The following is an 18,997-nucleotide window of genomic DNA, read 5'->3' on the forward strand; positions in this document are numbered from 1 at the left end:
AGAGCTCTGACCAGTCAGGTGCATAGAACTTGCAGCTGGCTTGGAGTAGGAATGTTAAAACCTGAACAGGACCTGACTACATAATAGCATGTTTTCTTAACTCATGTAGAATTGACTTAATGAATTATAAAATAACAGTTCACTTCTTTATATGCATTCCAGTTGTTCTGGGTAACAGATAGTATCCATGTTTCCCGTTGTCCTGGATGAAAGTCCTGTCTGTAGTATTTTCCTTTGCATCCTGCCTATATAATTGAGTCATTTCCCGAACCTACACACTTCACCCCAGAAGTATGTTGGCATCTACCGAAAAGAAAGGACAGCGTCACGACCCACAAGAATACAGTCTTAATCAATGTAATTTACTCGTATTCCTAAGTCAGTCTACATTCAACATTTGAATAGTTCAAGGAATCTCCTGTTTCATTCTTTGCCAAGATCAACTCTCACAAGTTTTTTTACGGTTTGCATCTCTTTCATTTGATAACCACTGCTTTGCTGCATGCTTCATGCTGGCTTCTTACTTAGCTTACTCTTCAACCCTGAAGATGGCAGTTATATGTTCCTCCAGCATGTTAGTTGACTTTCAATGGAATACTAAGAACTATATTCCAGAAATAAGAATTCTTAAAGAATCCAGATATGTTACTATGAAAAGGCCTTGTATATATTGTCGCGTATCGCGGGGTATATCGCGACAAATAAATTNGCTTGTATATATTATGTAAGTGAACACTATTAGAATTGCCATGGTGCACTCAAGATCCTCCAAACTTCTACCTAAGGCAACAAGACACAAGTATAAGCTTCCCGTACACTCTTATCCCTGTACCATATTAGCACCAGTGGAGCATAAATTATAATTTTAAGAGAATAAGCTGGATAATTTAAATTATTTTGGATTGGAAATGTATTGAAATGTAGCTGGAGCTGCGTCTTATTGCATAATTTATGACCAATTATTCAGAAATGAGGAATCATTTGGAGACCACACTTGTTTTTTGCATTCTGACTTCTGAGACCCATTCTTCTTCGCAACTGGATGATACAACTTGTACTTCTTCACTGTAGCTAGAATGTATGAATATTTAACAATGGAATGAGGCAAAATGACACAACAAGACTTACGGATTATCAGTAGTGAATCTTCACCAGTTTTTTATTTATTTATGCAGGGGTGTACCAGAATTGAATTTTAAGGGGCTTCTTTAGTAAATAAAAATGATCATCTGGTAATTTTGGTACTGTAATGAGATTATTAGTTTGTTTCAGAGGGTCTAGAAGGTATAATGAAGTGGAACATGTTACAAGGGTGGAATACTTTTATTGTAATACTGGAACATTATTTTACCCAGAATTGAAACACTGAATTTATCCTCAAATAAAAATAAGATCTCAAGTATAAACTATCTGCAAGTTCTACATTCTTGGATGCTTTCCCCTAGACCTTAGATGAAGGCTAATGCAAGCATCTGAGTGTCTGATGTTAATTGATAATACAAGGTCCGTATAAAAAGTATCGAGAAAAATCTTTCCCTTACGTGACTGTACACCGCAGCACGCTCGCACCGCACAGGCGTGGTGGTGGGGGTTTAACCTTTAACACGCGCCAAGCACCATTCGCCTGAGCGCGTTCGTAGAGGGCAGGCCGTGTTTTCAGTGGACCCCTGTCGAGTGAGTCGGTGCAAGCACAGAATGCAGCGAACGATTGAACAGAGGTACGCCATCAAGTTTTGTGTTGGACTGGGGAAATCGGGTACGGAGACGTTGAGCATGATTCGCCAAGTGTTCAAGGATGAAAGCATGTCACAAACTGCAGTTTTTAAATGGCCAACAGAGTGTGGAGGATGAGCCCCACGGTGGACGGCCGTCAACGTCAAGAACCGACGACAACGTGCAACGTGTGCGTGATGTACGCAATTCATACCGTCGGTTAAGTGTGCGCATGATTGCAGATCGTGTTGGCATTGATAAGATGACGGTGCACACCATTATCACTGAAGATTTGGCGATGCGAAAGGTCTGCGCGAAACTCGTCCCGAAGGTCTTGACAGACGACCAAAAGCAGAGACGAGTGGCTGCTTGCGAAGACCTTCTGCAACGCGTTGAGGAAGACCCCCAACCCCCCTGCAGTCCCGACTTGGCACCAGCAGACTTTTTCCTGTTCCCGAAAGTGAAATCCTCCCTCAAAGGGCACCATCATGGGACCCTGAGTGCCATCAAAGAGGCTTGCACACGGACCCTTAAGGACCTTCCGGAATCCGCCTACCAGGGAACCTTCGTGTCGTGGCAACGCCGTTGGCAAAAGTGTATCGATGCACAAGGGATGTATTTTGAAGAATTTTGAGGCATTGTAGCAATATCTGAAATAAATCTATTTTCCCGGAACTTTTCCCGATACTTTTTATACGGACCTTGTATAAGTTTTATGTCTAGGATCATGTTCTGTTCAAAATCATTTTAGAATAGAACAATGATATCGGCTGAAAAGAAACTAAGCACACATTTGGTATGATCTCTGCTGATTTTATTTCTTCATATAGGTGTCATTTTATACAGTTACATAAATGAGCTACAGGGTTAACGTTATGGAAATTCTGTTAAATGCAGTACTTTGATTTAGTGCTAACTAGTGGTATAACCTACAAAATAAAGTTTCCTTTGTCTGTGATGCTCTTTCACCTTCATTGGTATATTTGACTCCATGCTATAATGCCCATTTTTCTTCCAATTGCTTGCTCCTAGGTCTTACAATACTGTAAGAAACTTGGTCTCCTTTATAATGGATGCCCCTTCCTCTCTGTTATTTGACTTGTGCTTCTCAGCTCTTGTAAATCATTCCCTACATCATACATACATCTCAGTCTGGGCCCTCCTACTTTTCTTCTACTTTCTGGCTAATTTTGAATTTAGTCCAAATGAAATGTTGTATTATATTGTTTACAGTAAGCATTATAGTATTTATGCATTAACATGTGTGTTTTATATTAATGTAGTATAAGAAATGGCATTCATACACACAATTCTGATGATCTTATGTCAAAGTTCTTAATTATGTCCTAACACATTGCTTCTACAATGAGAATATGTCTCCTTTTTGAGGGTGTTAACCATCTTGACTGCTTTGTTTGTAGCTTAGATTTACAGCACATAATGTATTTGGAGACCTCCATCTTTAGCTGCAAGAATTAATTTTCTTAGCTAGCAGTGGCATGAAATGGTCATAAGGAGGAATGCTGGAGGAAGTAATTGTATCATATTTTAGGGTAATATGCCCGCATTAACCTGTAGGGACTGAGTAGTTCAGTAACGATAACAGAGTGGTGTTCAAAGGAGGTGCTTCCAGAATCAAAATCAGGCACATTATCAACCAGATAGCCAACTTTACATATTTCCAGATAGACACAGGTCTATTCCATACTATCCCTCCTTCTGCCCCCCCCCCCCGCCCTCTTTCTATGTTAGGCCTATGAAAGTTGTGTTAGGCAACCAGCAGTAGCACTGAGTTCTTGAACTTTCTGTTTTCTCAAAAATGCATAAGGTAAAATCAGTTTTGCGATATGAGGCTGGATAGCTTATACTCGTACAGTTCGTTTCGCATCTCAGCTGTAAGCCTTCGATGGTGCTTAGAAAACGTTAGTTGGAAATTTAAATTAAAACAGTCAGATATGTGTCCCTGAGAACACAATAAAAGAGGACTAATATTTAGGAAGAGTGGTATACCAAACACTTTTCTTTAAAAAATTGACGAAGGAAAGAGATATCCTAGGAAGCCTGATGAAATATATCATTTTGTAAAATAGTTTTGAGGTACATTTTATTACATTACCATAGTTTCTCACAATGGATTGTATTTTTATATTCATCTTTGTATTAGTTCTGTGAATGTGTATTGTAGTTCAGAATTTACTTTGGTCCTGAAAAAGTGTATTATTCCTTTATCCAAATGACAAATTTTTCAATCTTGCTCTTCCCATGAGCAATTCGTCTACACTGTAGTGGTTGTATGTTTGTGTATCATCATTCCCTCATACTGTGAATAATATATATATAATTTAATGATAGTGGGGTGGGACTAAGTCCCTTGTACTGCAGCCACTTCTGGCCTATTGTACCGGCTCCAGATGATAGGTGAGGGTGATTGTGGAGCAATTGGTGGGATGAAGATTGGCAGGGGAAACCGAAGTACTCGGAGAAAACCTGCCCCAGCGTCACTTTGTCTGCCACAAATCCCACTTGACGAGACCCGGGATCGACTAACCGCTTGAGCTATGGCCTGTAATATGTATTACTATTACAGTAACACAGGGACCAAAGAAGAAGGAGGGAACATACTCACAGTTACTTTTTGACGTAGTTTATATGACTAAATTACGCAGTTCCTAGTAACTTGCCCTTCTCTAAGTTATCGAATGCAAAGCCAGATGTTAGAAACCTACACTTTATTCTGTATAATTGCACTGTCATTAGGATTTTGAAATTGTTACTGAAGAGTTAGCGATAACTAAGCTTGACATAGGCCTCATAAATCCAGTTTGCAGTGTTTAGCGCTTCCTTGTCAGAACCGGGCCACTCACAGCTAACTAATGGGTTTCAGATTGTCGTGAAATAGTTAGGATTTCTTAGTATTAACACTCTTTTCCGTTTATAGCTCTTGAATCAATAAAATATTACGTTCTCAATTTTTATTAAATTATAATCTTTGGGAATGATTCTGAGGGTTACTATATCACGAAGAGGGGTCTGAGAATTTGCTGAGGGTGATTGTTCATTACAGAATTATGCGTCCGTTTGGCGAATGCCCTGTTTAAAGCAAGTGGTTCTTGTTATGACATGGCGCCTGAAAGTCGGAATATGACTGCCTGCTGGGCTGCCCTGCACTGAGCACATTCCCGTGGCAACGCGGAATAGACCATTGCTGGACAACGGCTTAGGCGGACAAGCATTACCGTGACAACGGATACGCAGATGATAACAGACGAACCCTTCAAGTGTGTATTCTGTCTGCGGCCCCCACTGAGTCTTAAAAGGACACGTACGTAATTCATTCGCTGGTGAGGACTCCCGTGTGGAGGCGGGATCGAATATGTCCACCGTAACCCTGTGAGTCGTAGGAGACGACGAAAAAGGAAGTCTCGAATCTGAGACAGTAAAATATGGTTGCGAGTCCCACGGTACTCGGACCCGAGAATGACTGCGCTCGAGATGCAGCAGCAAAGGTAAACGACAGACCCGTCCTCTCGTCAGAGAGAACGCCCCACATCAATAAACCCGCAACTGTCTGACAGTAATACAAATCTGGTCGTAAGCCCCAGATGAGTGCTTCATTCGAAGACACATTGGTCTTGACTCGGCTGGCGAGAACCAGCAGCAGTTGTAAACGACAGACCTATCCTCTCATCAGAGAGGATGCTACATAAGGACTACGAGTATAACCGCAAATGTTCAGTTGGAAAATAATTCTGGTCGTGGGTCTCAAGCGGCTTATTGCCAAGAAAAACTGATTGGCGGTAAACCGCCAGTCGTATTTTTTTATTGCTAGTGGGGTGGGACTAAGTCCCGTGTACTGCGGCCACTTCTGGCCTATTGTACCAGCCCCAGATGATAGGTGAGGGTGATTGTGGAGCAATTGGTGGAATGAAGACTGGCAGGGGAAACCGAAATACACGGAGAAAACCTGTCCCAGCGCCACTTTGTCCGCCACAAATTGCACTTGACAAGACCCGGGATGGAACCTGGGCCGCCGCGATGGGAAGCCAGCGACTAACCGCTTGAGCTATTGTGCGGCCTAGTCGTAAAGTAACTCTGACTCTGACTCTGACTCTGACTCAAGAGTTAGAAGGAGTAGTAGAAGGCTAGAGACTAGACAGTGGGAGATTCGTCATCAAGAAGTAGTTCAATGTGTGAACTGTTATAATCCAGTGTAATTGTAATAGAGACGTCCCATAAATCCAATCTTCAAATCTAGAACCCACAATTCTTAGTTACGCTACCCCCAATACGTGACAATATACGGATACTTAATCCTTAGCTTTAAATGGTCATTGCAATGTCACAAAACTGCACTCATCGTAAATGGAATCACATGACGGTGCAACAGTTCAATATTCCGTCAAGGATCCGAGCTTTGACTTGAACGGTTACGAACTGTTTGAGGCATAGAAATTATTTAGGTTACCTTTACGGATATTTAATTCGTTATACATACTCATAAGGGCTTAAATATCCATAACTGTTCGAAGCAAACAGCACGGCTAAGAGAGTCTGCGCATTCTTCACATGTGATGCTTGCCGGGTTGCTATGACAACTTGTTTGCAAGGCGAGCATGGTATTGTGGTGCTGCTTAAAGATCTGTGACCGGAAATTAACAACAGATGTGGAAACATGGTTGAAATTGAAATATTTTAGCATAACATACGGGCACCAATAATTCTTTTTATTGAAACACCACATTAAAGTTGACGTAATACGATTTTAAAAATATGTTTCATCCAGGAAGAAAGGTATAGCATAAAAACACGTCATAGAAACGTTGGAAGTGATTAAATTTCATCCAGGTAATATAAAATTAATTTCATATTTTAGCTTTTAATCCTCTAAGGTCCATTTTCCCACAATATAAGAGCCGGTATTGTGGTGACTGAATTCAATTCGATTCACGACAGCCAGATGGATCGATTTTAGCACATCTACGCAAAATAGGCATTTGGTGCAAAACACCTCTGAGGGAGGTAACATCTGTCTGTCTAATATTCTCAGACAACACAAATATGAGCAAAACAAAGTTTCTGCTGCCTCAGTTCCAAATTCATCATGACGTGTTGCATCAAGTTTTCATACACAAGATTCTGTAAAGCAACGTGTGGCGAAGTAACCATTGCATTTGGCGTGAAGAAAAGTATATTATCAACATCTAGTTTAAATAATTATGCCAATAATTTTAATTTGTTTGGACCTCTTAATGGTGCAAATGACCTTTGCAGTTGAGTCGACTTCAAATCCACTGACCAACCACAGAAATCAACAAGAAGCAGAGGTTCGGGTCTTGGGATCTTGGGTTCTTGAAGTTCACTCGGATACTGGATCACATAGGTCTATACTTATTTCGTTTAATTTAATTACCTTCAACGTGCAAACGGAACTGTTTCATATCCATACACGTAAGTTTCCTGTTTTAATTGTTATGGGGTTAAACGGAGCTGTTTTTCAAGTTCATAGATTTTGTAGCGTCGAATTGTGAGCTGAATGTGAATAATAAAAATGGAGAGAAAAAGGGGCCACGGCCAGTTTTGACTGAAGACAAAGAGGAAAAGAGTAAAAAGAATATTCAGGATAGCTGGATTCCGAGCTGAGATTTGAACAAGTGCTAACCATTCCATCCCGACTGTCTGATTAGTACAGATTCTTCTATCGTAGATTCTTACGGTAAAATCGGAATTGTTTTCAACTTGTAGGATGTAGAAGAAAAAAAAATCAGTGCTTTTAGAGCCAATACTACACGCATCTCTTATTACCTATCTTTATAGTAAATTCTTCTCATATGTCTTATTTCATAACCAGGAAAGAATTGCATACTCCCTCCACGAAGCGCTTTGGGAAAATGCTCGTTTGCTCCAGCTAGTATGCACTTACTAGACCTATACTGTTTCCGAATGCTCCTAACATTAGCAACAAGTCTAAGAAGCTGACTAGTTACGGTTTTACCTTATATGTATCAAAACTGGAATTTGAGTTATTTTCAAAACTAACCTGTCAAGAAAGCCGGTCACGGTAGCCGAGCGGTCTAAGGCATGTACTGTCTTCGCTCGCTTGGAAACCGGGATCGTGGGTTCGAATCCCACTCAGGGCATGGATGTTTAGTTTGTGTGTGTGCATTTTTCTGTGTTCGTGTACAGGTAGAGGCCTTGCGACGAGCTGATCACCCGCCCAAGGAGTCCTACCGAATGTGTAAGATCTAGAAAAACCGAAGTGAACGGAGAAGTTCATGGAGGTAGGCCTAGGCCCACTGGGGCTGTAGTGCCAAGGGGGAAAAAAAACCTGTCAAGAAATTAGATAAATCTTTGCTTTAAACTTGACCATTAGGGACACACGTAAACGACATCATGTAATATACACTTACACTAAAATCAAGTTTGACAACACTCGTTGTTTTTGGTAATAAATATACCTTTCTATAATTATCATTTTCTATACACAATGTGAAGACATGCCAGAGATTTTGCAGTTATTTTGCACCCCATTTCCTTACATTATACTAGTCCCAGTAAATACCGATAACTTCATAACGACAATTAATACTATTACTGCTACAAATCTAATACTGCTAGTACTACTTCCGTACATGGTTAACATTCCTGGATAGTAGGACGACGCTGAGAATTTCATTCCCTTATTAACTTACTAGAATTACTGAACGAAATATTGATATAAATTAGAGGAAACAAAACATAAATATTCATGATCTGAACTGCATGCAGGAGAAACATGACAGAGATAAATTCAGACAAACGACCGGTCCAAGCCTTGGCTCCTGTTCCGATGTCAACGCCAGGCGCTCTCTCTCGCCAGAGCGGAAGTGAAACTGTGGAGTTCAGTGTCAAAGGGCCAGTAGCCGTGAGCTTGGACGAGGATGAAGCTACCAGTCCTGGGTGTTCCGTGCTTGATCTTCAGTTCTCCACACCATCCGAAGTAAGTTTTTATGCTGCATAACTTTAGAAAGAGGTTTAAAAATGTTAATAATTACGTATGGCATGCACCTATTCGTTAATTAAGAATGCACATCAGATATGGAACATTTAATTATTTGGCTGTTTGGTCATTGAACCCATTGTTGATTCTCGTCACTCCTTAAAAAATGCAGTACCACGAAGATTTTCATTTGAGTTGTGAGCTAATTAATTAATGATTTTTCACGAACGTCGGGGAGATTTTATATAGCTTTCTATAGGCCTATTTATGGAGAAATATTGAGGTGTGACATAGAAACATTAATTCATGAACCGATGTTGAAAGGGGGAATAACGAGCATTTGATATAAGGTTTCTGATTTTCAGACGAAGTTTTATTATAGACTTGCTGGTTGTGATAATACGTGTCTTGTAGCTGTACAGAGACGTGTCAGAGTAACATGCTGCCTCTATGTCTATGGTGGGCTTCGATTTGAATAAAAAAAAAGACATTTCTTGAGTTGCAGTTGCCCACAGTTAGAGAGGAATATGGAGACTTCGTAAAATGATCATTAAAAGGAGAAAGTTGAAATATCCTGAAAAGAATTCTTCGCCAGGTCCAGTCTGTCCAATACAAATTCTGAATGAATTACCTTGGGCCTCCTTTATGAGGAGTCAGCATACAATATAATGCCTGTTGCTGCACTGATACAAAGAAAGTTTCTGTGCCAAATAACATGAAATTATTTTCCTGGTTTGTTCTGCAATAGGTTTGAAGAGTTACATGAAAAACAAATTTGTAGAATTTTCATGTCCCGATACGCAATTTCTTCTTCTTATTGTCATTCTTCTTCATTTGTAATTATGCTGGTCGCCTGTTTATGCAGGGGGCACTATGCTACTAAACAGAAGGTCATGGATTCGATTCCCGACGATGTCATTGCATCTTTCAAATGATCTAATCCTTCCAGTCGCACTATGACCCTGAGCCCTCAGCCTATAATTGAAATGAGTACCAGGAATCTTCCCGGGGAGTAAAGGGCGGCCGGTATTTAAGGCTCACAACCTCACCGCCATCTGTGAGCCAATTGTCTAGAAAATGTGGGAGCTTCCGCGACCTGGTAAAGGTACCTTTAACTGTTTATGTAGAGAATTATCCTAACGCTTCCGAGCCCTTTCTGAGCTTCTACTGCTTCTGGGAAGGCTATCTCTGGCGACCGGAAAAAATCTATTTTCTGCCATTATTTAAATGTAATTGTTCCGTTCTTCCACCATGGATGCGCGTGCATTGATGTAGCTCCGGACCAGGGTATTCAAACTATGGCCCGTGGACCTATCCAAGAACTAATGTGAGAGCGTTATTTCCGCATTTACTCATTTATTTAACTGAAAAAAAAAGTAGCCGGACTAAAACGTGAACTTAAATGGTTAACTTGACACGAACTGTAGCATGTAAGATTTAAGGCCACTGGTGTTTAGAAGCGCCAGCCTTTTTATATGCGACCCAAACGGCACATTTTTAATGTCGTGGCTGAGTGGTGTACAACCCCCAATTTTCCTGTACGGACCTAAGAAAACCACGAAAGATTTCCGTCATGATAACCAGCGTCTCAGCCGACATTCGAGCATTATCGCAAAACCCACCTGCTCAGTCACTTATTTTTCATATCAGAGACACATTGTCTTAAATTGTAGAAATTATTAAGAATTTTACTTTCATTCTCTATATTCTTGTAATGTCTGACATAATGCAGGTCTACTTTCCACCTGCTCATTATTGTTGTTATTATTATGAGCCGGGATAGCTCAGTCGGTATAGAAACAGGCTACGGGCTGGACGGCCGGATTTCGATTCCTGGCAGAAGGAAGAGATTTCTCTCTACTCTACAGCGGCCAAACATCCTCTGGCTTCCGCCCAGCCTCCTGTCGAGTGGATTCCAGGGACTCTTTCCCCGGGGTTAAAGTAGCTGGGGCATGAAGCTAACCACTCCCTTTCAACTAATGTCGAGGTTAAGAATAGTGGAGTTATAACTCCACTCTCCCATACGACTTTATGCCTCAGCACTTAATTAATTAAGCACAGGGATTACTTGTTCTTACTTTGAATTATTATTGTTATTATAATAATAAACACGTATATATATATGGGGCACTTGGTAGCATAGTTGGTTGAGGCACTATGCTGCAAGCCGCAAGGTCGCGGGTTCAAGTCCCGACGAGGTCACTGGATTTTTTCAATTGACCTAATCCTTCCAGCCACAACATGGCCCTGGGGTCGACTCACCCTCTAACATAAATGAGAACCAGGGATATTCTTTGAATATTCTTGGGGGTAAAGGGTGGCCGGTGCATAAGGCTGACAACCTTGCCGCNTTCAGCTAATAATCATAATCATAATACAGTAGAGGTTCTAATTCCTAACATGGAAAGAATCTCATATACCTTTGTAACTTGTAGGTGGGAGAATTGGTGTTCCGCAATTACTATACTGCATGGTTAACTGTGCTGGCCCGTTTTGATTCCGCTAATAGTCTTGCACAGACACAAGGACACAGGAGCACAAGTCATAATGCTGGTACAGAGCATGGAAAGCTATTTGTGCCTACAAGTAAGGGAAATACAGGCAGTATGAAATTGGCAGAACAGGTGGGAGGCTGGGTTGTGGCAGTTCCTCGCAGAGTTCTTATGCCCAGTCCTCACCTCGAGAATGGCAGCCATGACTTCATCTCCATTTCAGCCACAGAGGTAATAACCTTTTAATATCTTTGTCCTCAAAGTTCAGTTTTCCCAGATACAAAAGCAGAGAGAGTGATTATCCTAGTGTGGTCTGGTTTCAGTCTTCCCTTTGAACTCATAATATATACAATAATAGTGGAATCACCATAAGCAATATATTTGAGTTTGTGAATGTATCCTATCCACTTCACATCTGATGAAAAGGTGCCCTTGGTAATGCCTTAAACTCAGTGACAATAAATGACTGACTGACTAACTAACTAAATAACCAACCAACCAACTAACTAACTAACTAACTACTTACTTACCTAATTAACTAACTAACTAATTAACTCACTCCATGGAGCTAGTTCTTTTTGAGAAGCCGCCAGTTGCTCAACTACTCAAAATTTTCCCATGTTATGGAACTTGAAGGTTGATTACTGTGTTCACAGGAGCCCTCCACTAGTAGCAAAGATGAATCCAGTCTGTACCAACCCATCCTATTTATCCAAGATCCATATGATCAGTATGTAAATTCCTCACCTGAACATTTGCTAGCAGCTCTGATTCACTAGTTCAAGTAAAGGATTTGATCAGAGGAGCAAGTAACTAACAGTGGGAACCCATTGTACGATTCCCTATATTTGGTAACTTCACTGTTACTGCTTTTTGCTTATCTGTTGATGTATTACATTGTTACATTTGCTCAGGAAGAAAGGAGGACATATGCCGGCTTGTGTGCACCTCTCATAGAAGGTAGCCTGCTACATATTTGTTTATTGCATAGCTTACTCTTCAACCATGAAGAGGAAGGCAGTATTTTCCTCGAAACGTTGGTTAACTTTCACCTGGCTGCATGACATTTTACCCCAGAGGAAAACACAAACACAGAATAAATGCAGACAGACGTCATGCCTTGACTGGGATTTGAAACCATGATCCCAGTATTTGAGTGGGTGTAGACATTTCATGCCTCGGTGGTTGGCTGCATACATATTACAGTCATGTTTGAATGTTTCTAATTATTCTAAGTGAAAGTCTCAAAGAGAACCGTGTAATGACTGTAACAGCAAATTTTTGTTAACTTCTGTTTTTAGAATTCAGTTATAACTATGAACCATGAACTGAGCAGTTGCTGTACACCAGAAAAATTACTCAGCTAGCTTGAAGAATAACGTTTTAGTTATGAGACTGCACACTAAATGATGATGTCACTGTTGGATTAGTTATGCGTCCATGTAAGGGTGACATGTGCATGCTGGAACACACATTCACCTTCTAAGTTTTATGTAAGACAATGTTGATAATTTATAGTTTTATACATGCATGCACCCACATACATAAATAACATATCACAGACATGGTACTTAATGTTAGAAATGTTCATGTTAATTTTCACTCTTCTTTTTATAGAGCTTTCATTATTATGCTTCAATATTTACCACATTGGGAGATAAGACCATCTCATTCATTGTCATCTCCTGATAAGTTTGTGGTTTGCAGGCTATACAGAAATAGGCTGATTTCATCTGACAAATTTAATTTTATTTATAATAATATTAATAATAATTTGTTCTTATATTCAAGTAGATCCAATTACAGGATGAGAAACAAGTTGTCACACCACTGGATATAGAATGTATCAAAACAAATGTTCCAACCAATCACTGGGACAAGTAAAAATTCATTCAGTGTTTAGTAAAGCTGATGCAAAGAAACTACTTTATTCTCATGGTATATATTATTAACATGATGAAATGTATTACACATTTATTTTAAGAATGGAATTAGAATAATAATACTTGAAATAAAAGTATTTTCTCCTTTAGAAGAACTAAAACATTTGTTAATGTTGTTGAGAATCTAGTAATGTATAAATGTTCAAGTTGGTAATAGGGATCTATATTCATTTGTTTTTGTTTTGTATTATAATAAAATATGGCTGTTAAGTGATATATAAGCACGACATAAAGAAAATCAACAGATGTGAAGTTAAAAGTGGCAATAAGTTTCGCTGTTTATTTCACAGAGTCAAATAGAGTGGAAGAATTTGCTCACTCTACGTCTAGTGTTAAGGCAGCCCTCTCCAATATGGCGCACATTTCATGTTGAGGAGCTGAATGTTTACCATAACTTGCCACGTCGTGTTCCTCGTCCACTTCAACATTCTCACCGTATTGCTGATCTAGTTCAATGTCAGGTACCAGTATTAATTTAAACTGTGTCATATACGTAGCATTACATTCCAGAACACTGTACATCATTAAAGCATTTTCTGACGCCATACATACATACATACGTACATCAGCGTTTCAGAGTATTCACAAGTGTGCAACTGGCACTGAATATAAAACTTGTCAAACAACAGTCACAAGACAATCACAGATAAAATCGCAGAAACATCAATTCAACCATACTTAAAATCTAAACTGAATGCCTCAAATAAATAGATACGATGTTACACATACAATTATACCAACAAGATAATTAGCAATACATAATAATTCTCCTTCCTTAACTTACACTTACACTTAATGTCTATATTAATGCCTACTGTGGGACATCCATCAGTCAGCATGCATACATACATACATACATATACATTTGCGTTTCAGATTATTCACAAATGTGCACAGGCACAGAATATAAAACATGTCAACAAGCCAACAAGACATTGGAAGCATGTACATTCACAAACAAAATCACTAGCATATATAATCCATACTTGTCAAAAAAAACACATAAAATTGTTAAAAGGAAATACAGATTGCAGCAAATACACATACAATAGTTAAAAAGCAATACAAATTGCAACAAGTACACATACAATAGTTAAAAAGCAATACAAATTGCAACAAGTACACATACAATAGTTAAAAAGCAATACAAATTGCAGCAAGAATATATAAGCACAGCCAAGGACATAGAGTTAAATGAAGTGTACACTGTCAGACACCTCTTGACAGGTCTTGACAGAAAAGCAAGAATTCCTCAACAGTATAAGAAGGGTTTTGAAGCAATACATCCTTTAGTTTCTCAATAAACTGTTTTTTATCATGTACCAACTCAATTAAAAAATCAGGCAAACTATTAAAAACTTTTACACTCATACAATAGACCCCTTTTTGCCTCTTTGTTAGATGCGATTGAGGAACATGAAGGTTTCTAACTTGTCTTGTTGATTTACCATGAATTGTATGATTAAAAGTATAATGCCCCAGATTGTTTACCATTAGTATCATTAAAGATAAAATATATTGAGAAGCCAATGTCAAAATTTTTAATTTTTTAAAAACTGTTCTACATGATTCTCTGGGTTTCATTCCCAACATTATCCTGATGGCCCTTTTTTGTAAAAGAAAAATCTTCTTAGCCTCCCACGAGTTTCCCCAAAATACTATCCCATATCTCATAATTGAATGAAAGTATGCGTGGTAAATCATCTTTAGTGTTTCAATATTGCTATACAATTTCATGTTTCTTATTGCAAAGCATGCCTTGCCCAATCTGGACAGCATCGATTCAATCTGTGACTTCCAATTCAGGGTCTTATCAATTTCAATGCCCAAGAATTTAACGTGGGTTTCCTGATGCAATATCTCATCATTAAACTTTAAATGTATAGACATATTATCTCGATTAGTTGTATCAAATTTTACCACTTTAGTTTTCTTCAGATTTAGAGACAGGCCATTAACTGCAAACCAACGGCTTAAAGAATTCAACACTAAGTTAGACCTTACTTGGATTTCATCAATATCAATACCAGACACTACTATGCTTGTATCGTCTGCATACAACAATAACCTATCATCAGTATTTAATGCTGATGACAGGTCATTGATATATAAAAGAAACAGCAAGGGACCCAAAATCGAGCCCTGCGGCACTCCATATTCAACAATCTCCCATCCTGAACAACATTTTTCATTCCCATTAGTATACAATTCCACTCTTTGCCTTCTATTTCCCAAATATGATTTCAACCATCTTAAAGTTTTACCACCAAGTCCATATACAGCCAACTTGCTCAAAAGGATATCATGCACCACACAATCAAATGCCTTTGTCAAATCACAGAATATTCCTAATGAAAGACAGCGTCGTTCCAAAGTTTCTAATATATGATTAGTTAAGGCATAGATTGCAGATTCTGTACTTCTATTTTCTCTAAATCCAAACTGAGCAGATGAAATTAGATTATTTGTATGTAGGTGCTGCTTTATCCTATTATACATCGCTTTTTCAAATATCTTGGAGAAGATTATTAACAGTGATATTGGTCTATAATTTGCCATAACGACCTTCTCACCTGTTTTGTGTAAAGGTCTTACTGACGCAAATTTCATTCTATCGGGAAAAATTCCACGTTCAAGTGATGCATTAAGTATATGTCCAAGTGGTTTACTTATTTGATTAATGCTATATTTTAATATTCTGCTAGAAATACCATCATAGCCTGTAGAATTTTTCGATTTTAGTGTCTTAAGTATATTCTTTATTTCCACCTCAGTTACGGGTATTAATTTCAGTTCAGGTAAGTTATCATACTTAAGGTTATTTAATAATTTAATTGCCTCACTTTTATCAGCATTTTTTGTTGCCAAATTCTTAGTTACAGTTATAAAATGTTTATTAAATATTCTCACTAATTCCTTAGGATCCGTTACTCTACTTTCTCCCACTTGCAATTCTGTTACTTTATCTGAGACCTGGTTTTTTCCGGATTCTTTATTAATAATCTTCCAAGTTACTTGTATTTTATTTTCTGAATTAATTATTAATTTTTGATAATACAGTCTCTTTGCTTCTCTTATTACTCTTACTAGTATCTTACAATATCTTTTATAATATAACTTCAAACTATCATCACTTGATTTTTTAACTAAGATGTATAATGCTCTCTTATGCTTACAAGATATTCTTATGCCTTTCGTTATCCAATTATTAGAGTCTTTCTTTTTTTTATATACTATGGGAAAGCTATTTTCAAAGATTCTATTCCTTAGCTGTTGATCCCGACAGAAGAGCAAAAATTCATCAACAGTATATGACGGATTATGTATTAGAACATCTCTTATTTCATTTATAAACTGTTTTTTATCATGTAGTAAGTTAGATAAATATCCGAGCAGACTGTTAAATATTTTTATACTCGTGCAATGGACCCCTTTCTGCCTCATTGCGAGATGTGATTGTAGGACATGTAAATTTCTTTTGTGTCTTGTTGGTCTCTCATAAATTGAATAATTAATAGTAAAATACTCCGAGTTATTTATCATAAAAGTCATCAGAGATAAAATATATTGAGACACCAGTGTTAATATGTTTAACTTTATAAATGCTGGGTTACATGACTGTCTGTGTTTCATCCCAATTATTATTCTAATAGTCTTCTTTTGTAAGAGAAAGATCTTTACGATGTCAAATTCTATGCTAAATGTGTTGAAGTTAACTGTTTCAATAAGTATAATAGCTGATCCATGAGCTAACACTCAAAGGGTTAATCTCTTGATCGAAATACTCTTTGAAGAATTCATATTTTCTTTCCCTATCCTAATAGTATCTACTCTACAATTAATTTACTTGACACGTCATTAGATTTTACAATGCACGAGACTTTCTTTTTCTTTTACATATTGCCACTATTTTCTAAGTTATTTTTCTTAGCATAAAAGTGTAAAATAACTGTTCTCTTTTGTAATAAGGGAGCAAAATCTGGGATCATACTTGCCCACAGGAAAAAAATGCTGAAAATCATGCATATTTTTGAGGGAGAGTTGGGTAGGCTCTGTAGGCTAGTTTCAGAAGAGAAATAATGTATACTTCCACCTGCTTCCTCTTATTACTTTGAATACTGACCATCCTCAACTTTTGGCCACCTGAGTGTAGTACATCACTTTGACACTATTATTTTTGAACCCATATCTTTAATCGTACAAATTTTGTGTGATAGTATACCATTCAAATCTATGGAACTTTTTTAAATATTTTGATTTAAACCCTCTCTTGATTCTACTCACACAGCCACTGCCATGGTTCTTCATGCATAATATAGCTAAAGTTCCATAAAACTGAATGTTTCAAACATAATGAAATACATGGCATTCCATTAAACTGTTATTTTAAACTAGCCTAAAATTTGTATATCTGTTAAACTTGTAACGTGTATGTCATGTCTCTTCAACAGCAGTATGACAGATTGCTGACACTGGTTCGTCACCAGACAATGTCAGCACTTCAGTGGATGCCTGAAACGAAAGACTCCTCTACCATGAAAGATAACACTGTAAGTTAGTTGTTGATTACAAGCAATCCATTGTGCATCATCATATATTGGTAATGATAATGTAAAGAAAATTCTTTTTCAGGGTCCTTATGGCTATGAATTCTTCTGTTTACCACAAATTTAACAGAAGAAATTATTACTGCAGGAGAATGTAACAGTTGAAATATTCAATAAATCAAGAATAAATCTGCAAAAATAATATCATTATCAAAACAGAGGAAGTTGTTTGGCCAATTCTGCAAAACAGCCAGAAGTATTATACAAGATATGTAAGATAATTCTTGATTGCATTCAAAGTGTTCATCTTGTAGTATATGTACTGGATATCTTTATGGCATATTCTTGATAATTGCACACAGTTCCACACATGCACATCTGTTGGGAGAGTAATGTTTGTTGGAAGGGAATGTGTTACAAATGTGTGATTGTCAGTTATTCCTTCATCTTCATTCTAAATTTTATATGCATATGTGGTCCCAATTCATAGGAATACTACCTTACCTTCCTGAATGGAGTAGCCACTGATGTAAAATAATTCATTAATAGGTATTACAACAGCTGTATAATGAATCTGTGAAATAGTACAGCCATTAACAAAACAAAGTAAAGTAAATACAAACCACTCCGTCCAATGTGACATATAAGTTTTTACTTCATTAAAACTTATCTCCCTTACATGTTTTGGTCCTTACGGGCCATCTTCAGAGGGAACATCATTACAAACCGGAAACTGCCATCACAATAGGTGTTTTGATTTAAAATTCATACACATGCTGTGAAAACAACACAGCAAGCCACGAACAAACCCTGGACGACATCAAGAACCTCCTCATCAAGATAGACAGGTGGCACAAAATCTGCCCCATACAAGAAGGACGATAGGAGTACAGACACGAACCTACATGGTTTAAAAAATTTAACTATTGACAATAAAGGTTTTTTAAATAACATCTAGAATCTTTTAAAAACTTTACAACACCAGGAAGCTGCTGTGATTGTGAAACATTCGACTTTATGCGTACTGTGCATTATAGGATGTAAGTGTATGTATTTTAAATCAAAACACCTATTGTGATGGTAGTTTCCAGTTTGTAATGATGTTCCCTCTGAAGATGGCCCGTAAGGACTGAAACATGTAAGGGAGATAAGTTTTAAAGTAGTAAAAACTTATATATCACATTGGACAGAGTGGTTTGTATTTATAATTTAGTGTGACGGACCAGAATGAAACAAATCAAAGTAAAGTAAGCCTGATAATGGCGCATACTACTGATTAGTCAATCATATGGTGCAAACTCTTCATTGTATATGAATATTTTCGGA

General features: G+C 37.9%; 2 protein-coding genes and 1 long non-coding RNA gene across 3 annotated transcripts; all 3 read left to right on the top strand.

The window, feature by feature from the left end:
- Positions 1 to 1,795: 1,795 nt before the first annotated feature.
- On the top strand, positions 1,796 to 2,347 carry LOC111873195 (protein GVQW3-like). Its single transcript, XM_023867709.1, has one exon. The coding sequence runs from the start codon at positions 1,796 to 1,798 to the stop codon at positions 2,345 to 2,347; it is 552 nt and encodes a 183-aa protein (XP_023723477.1).
- Positions 2,348 to 7,107: 4,760 nt separating this feature from the next.
- Positions 7,108 to 12,870, top strand: LOC111873197. The gene is made up of 4 exons (XM_023867710.2): positions 7,108 to 7,161; positions 8,479 to 8,689; positions 11,125 to 11,412; positions 12,799 to 12,870. Exons 2-4 carry the CDS (start codon positions 8,486 to 8,488, stop codon positions 12,868 to 12,870), a joined length of 564 nt encoding a protein of 187 aa, XP_023723478.1. The 5' UTR covers positions 7,108 to 7,161; positions 8,479 to 8,485.
- A 434-nt stretch (positions 12,871 to 13,304) lies between these two features.
- On the top strand, positions 13,305 to 18,303 carry LOC111873207. Its single transcript, XR_002844364.2, has 3 exons — positions 13,305 to 13,585; positions 17,576 to 17,674; positions 17,757 to 18,303. It is a non-coding gene; the product is annotated as an uncharacterized LOC111873207 (long non-coding RNA).
- Positions 18,304 to 18,997: the final 694 nt, after the last annotated feature.

This window comes from Cryptotermes secundus, unplaced genomic scaffold, assembly GCF_002891405.2.
Source record: "Cryptotermes secundus unplaced genomic scaffold, Csec_1.0 scaffold540, whole genome shotgun sequence".
In the NCBI taxonomy this organism is placed as follows: domain Eukaryota; kingdom Metazoa; phylum Arthropoda; class Insecta; order Blattodea; family Kalotermitidae; genus Cryptotermes; species Cryptotermes secundus.

What these genes read in the sequence shown, in the direction of transcription:
- LOC111873195 (XM_023867709.1), top strand. Translation starts at nt 1,796, where the DNA reads ATGAAAGCATGTCACAAACTGCAGTTTTTAAATGGCCAACAGAGTGTG.
- LOC111873197 (XM_023867710.2), top strand. Translation starts at nt 8,486, where the DNA reads ATGACAGAGATAAATTCAGACAAACGACCGGTCCAAGCCTTGGCTCCT. An exon ending in AGTTCTCCACACCATCCGAA is followed by an intron (nt 8,690 to 11,124) that starts GTAAGTTTTTAT and finishes TGTAACTTGTAG; the next exon opens with GTGGGAGAATTGGTGTTCCG. An exon ending in TCTCCATTTCAGCCACAGAG is followed by an intron (nt 11,413 to 12,798) that starts GTAATAACCTTT and finishes TTCTTTTTATAG; the next exon opens with AGCTTTCATTATTATGCTTC.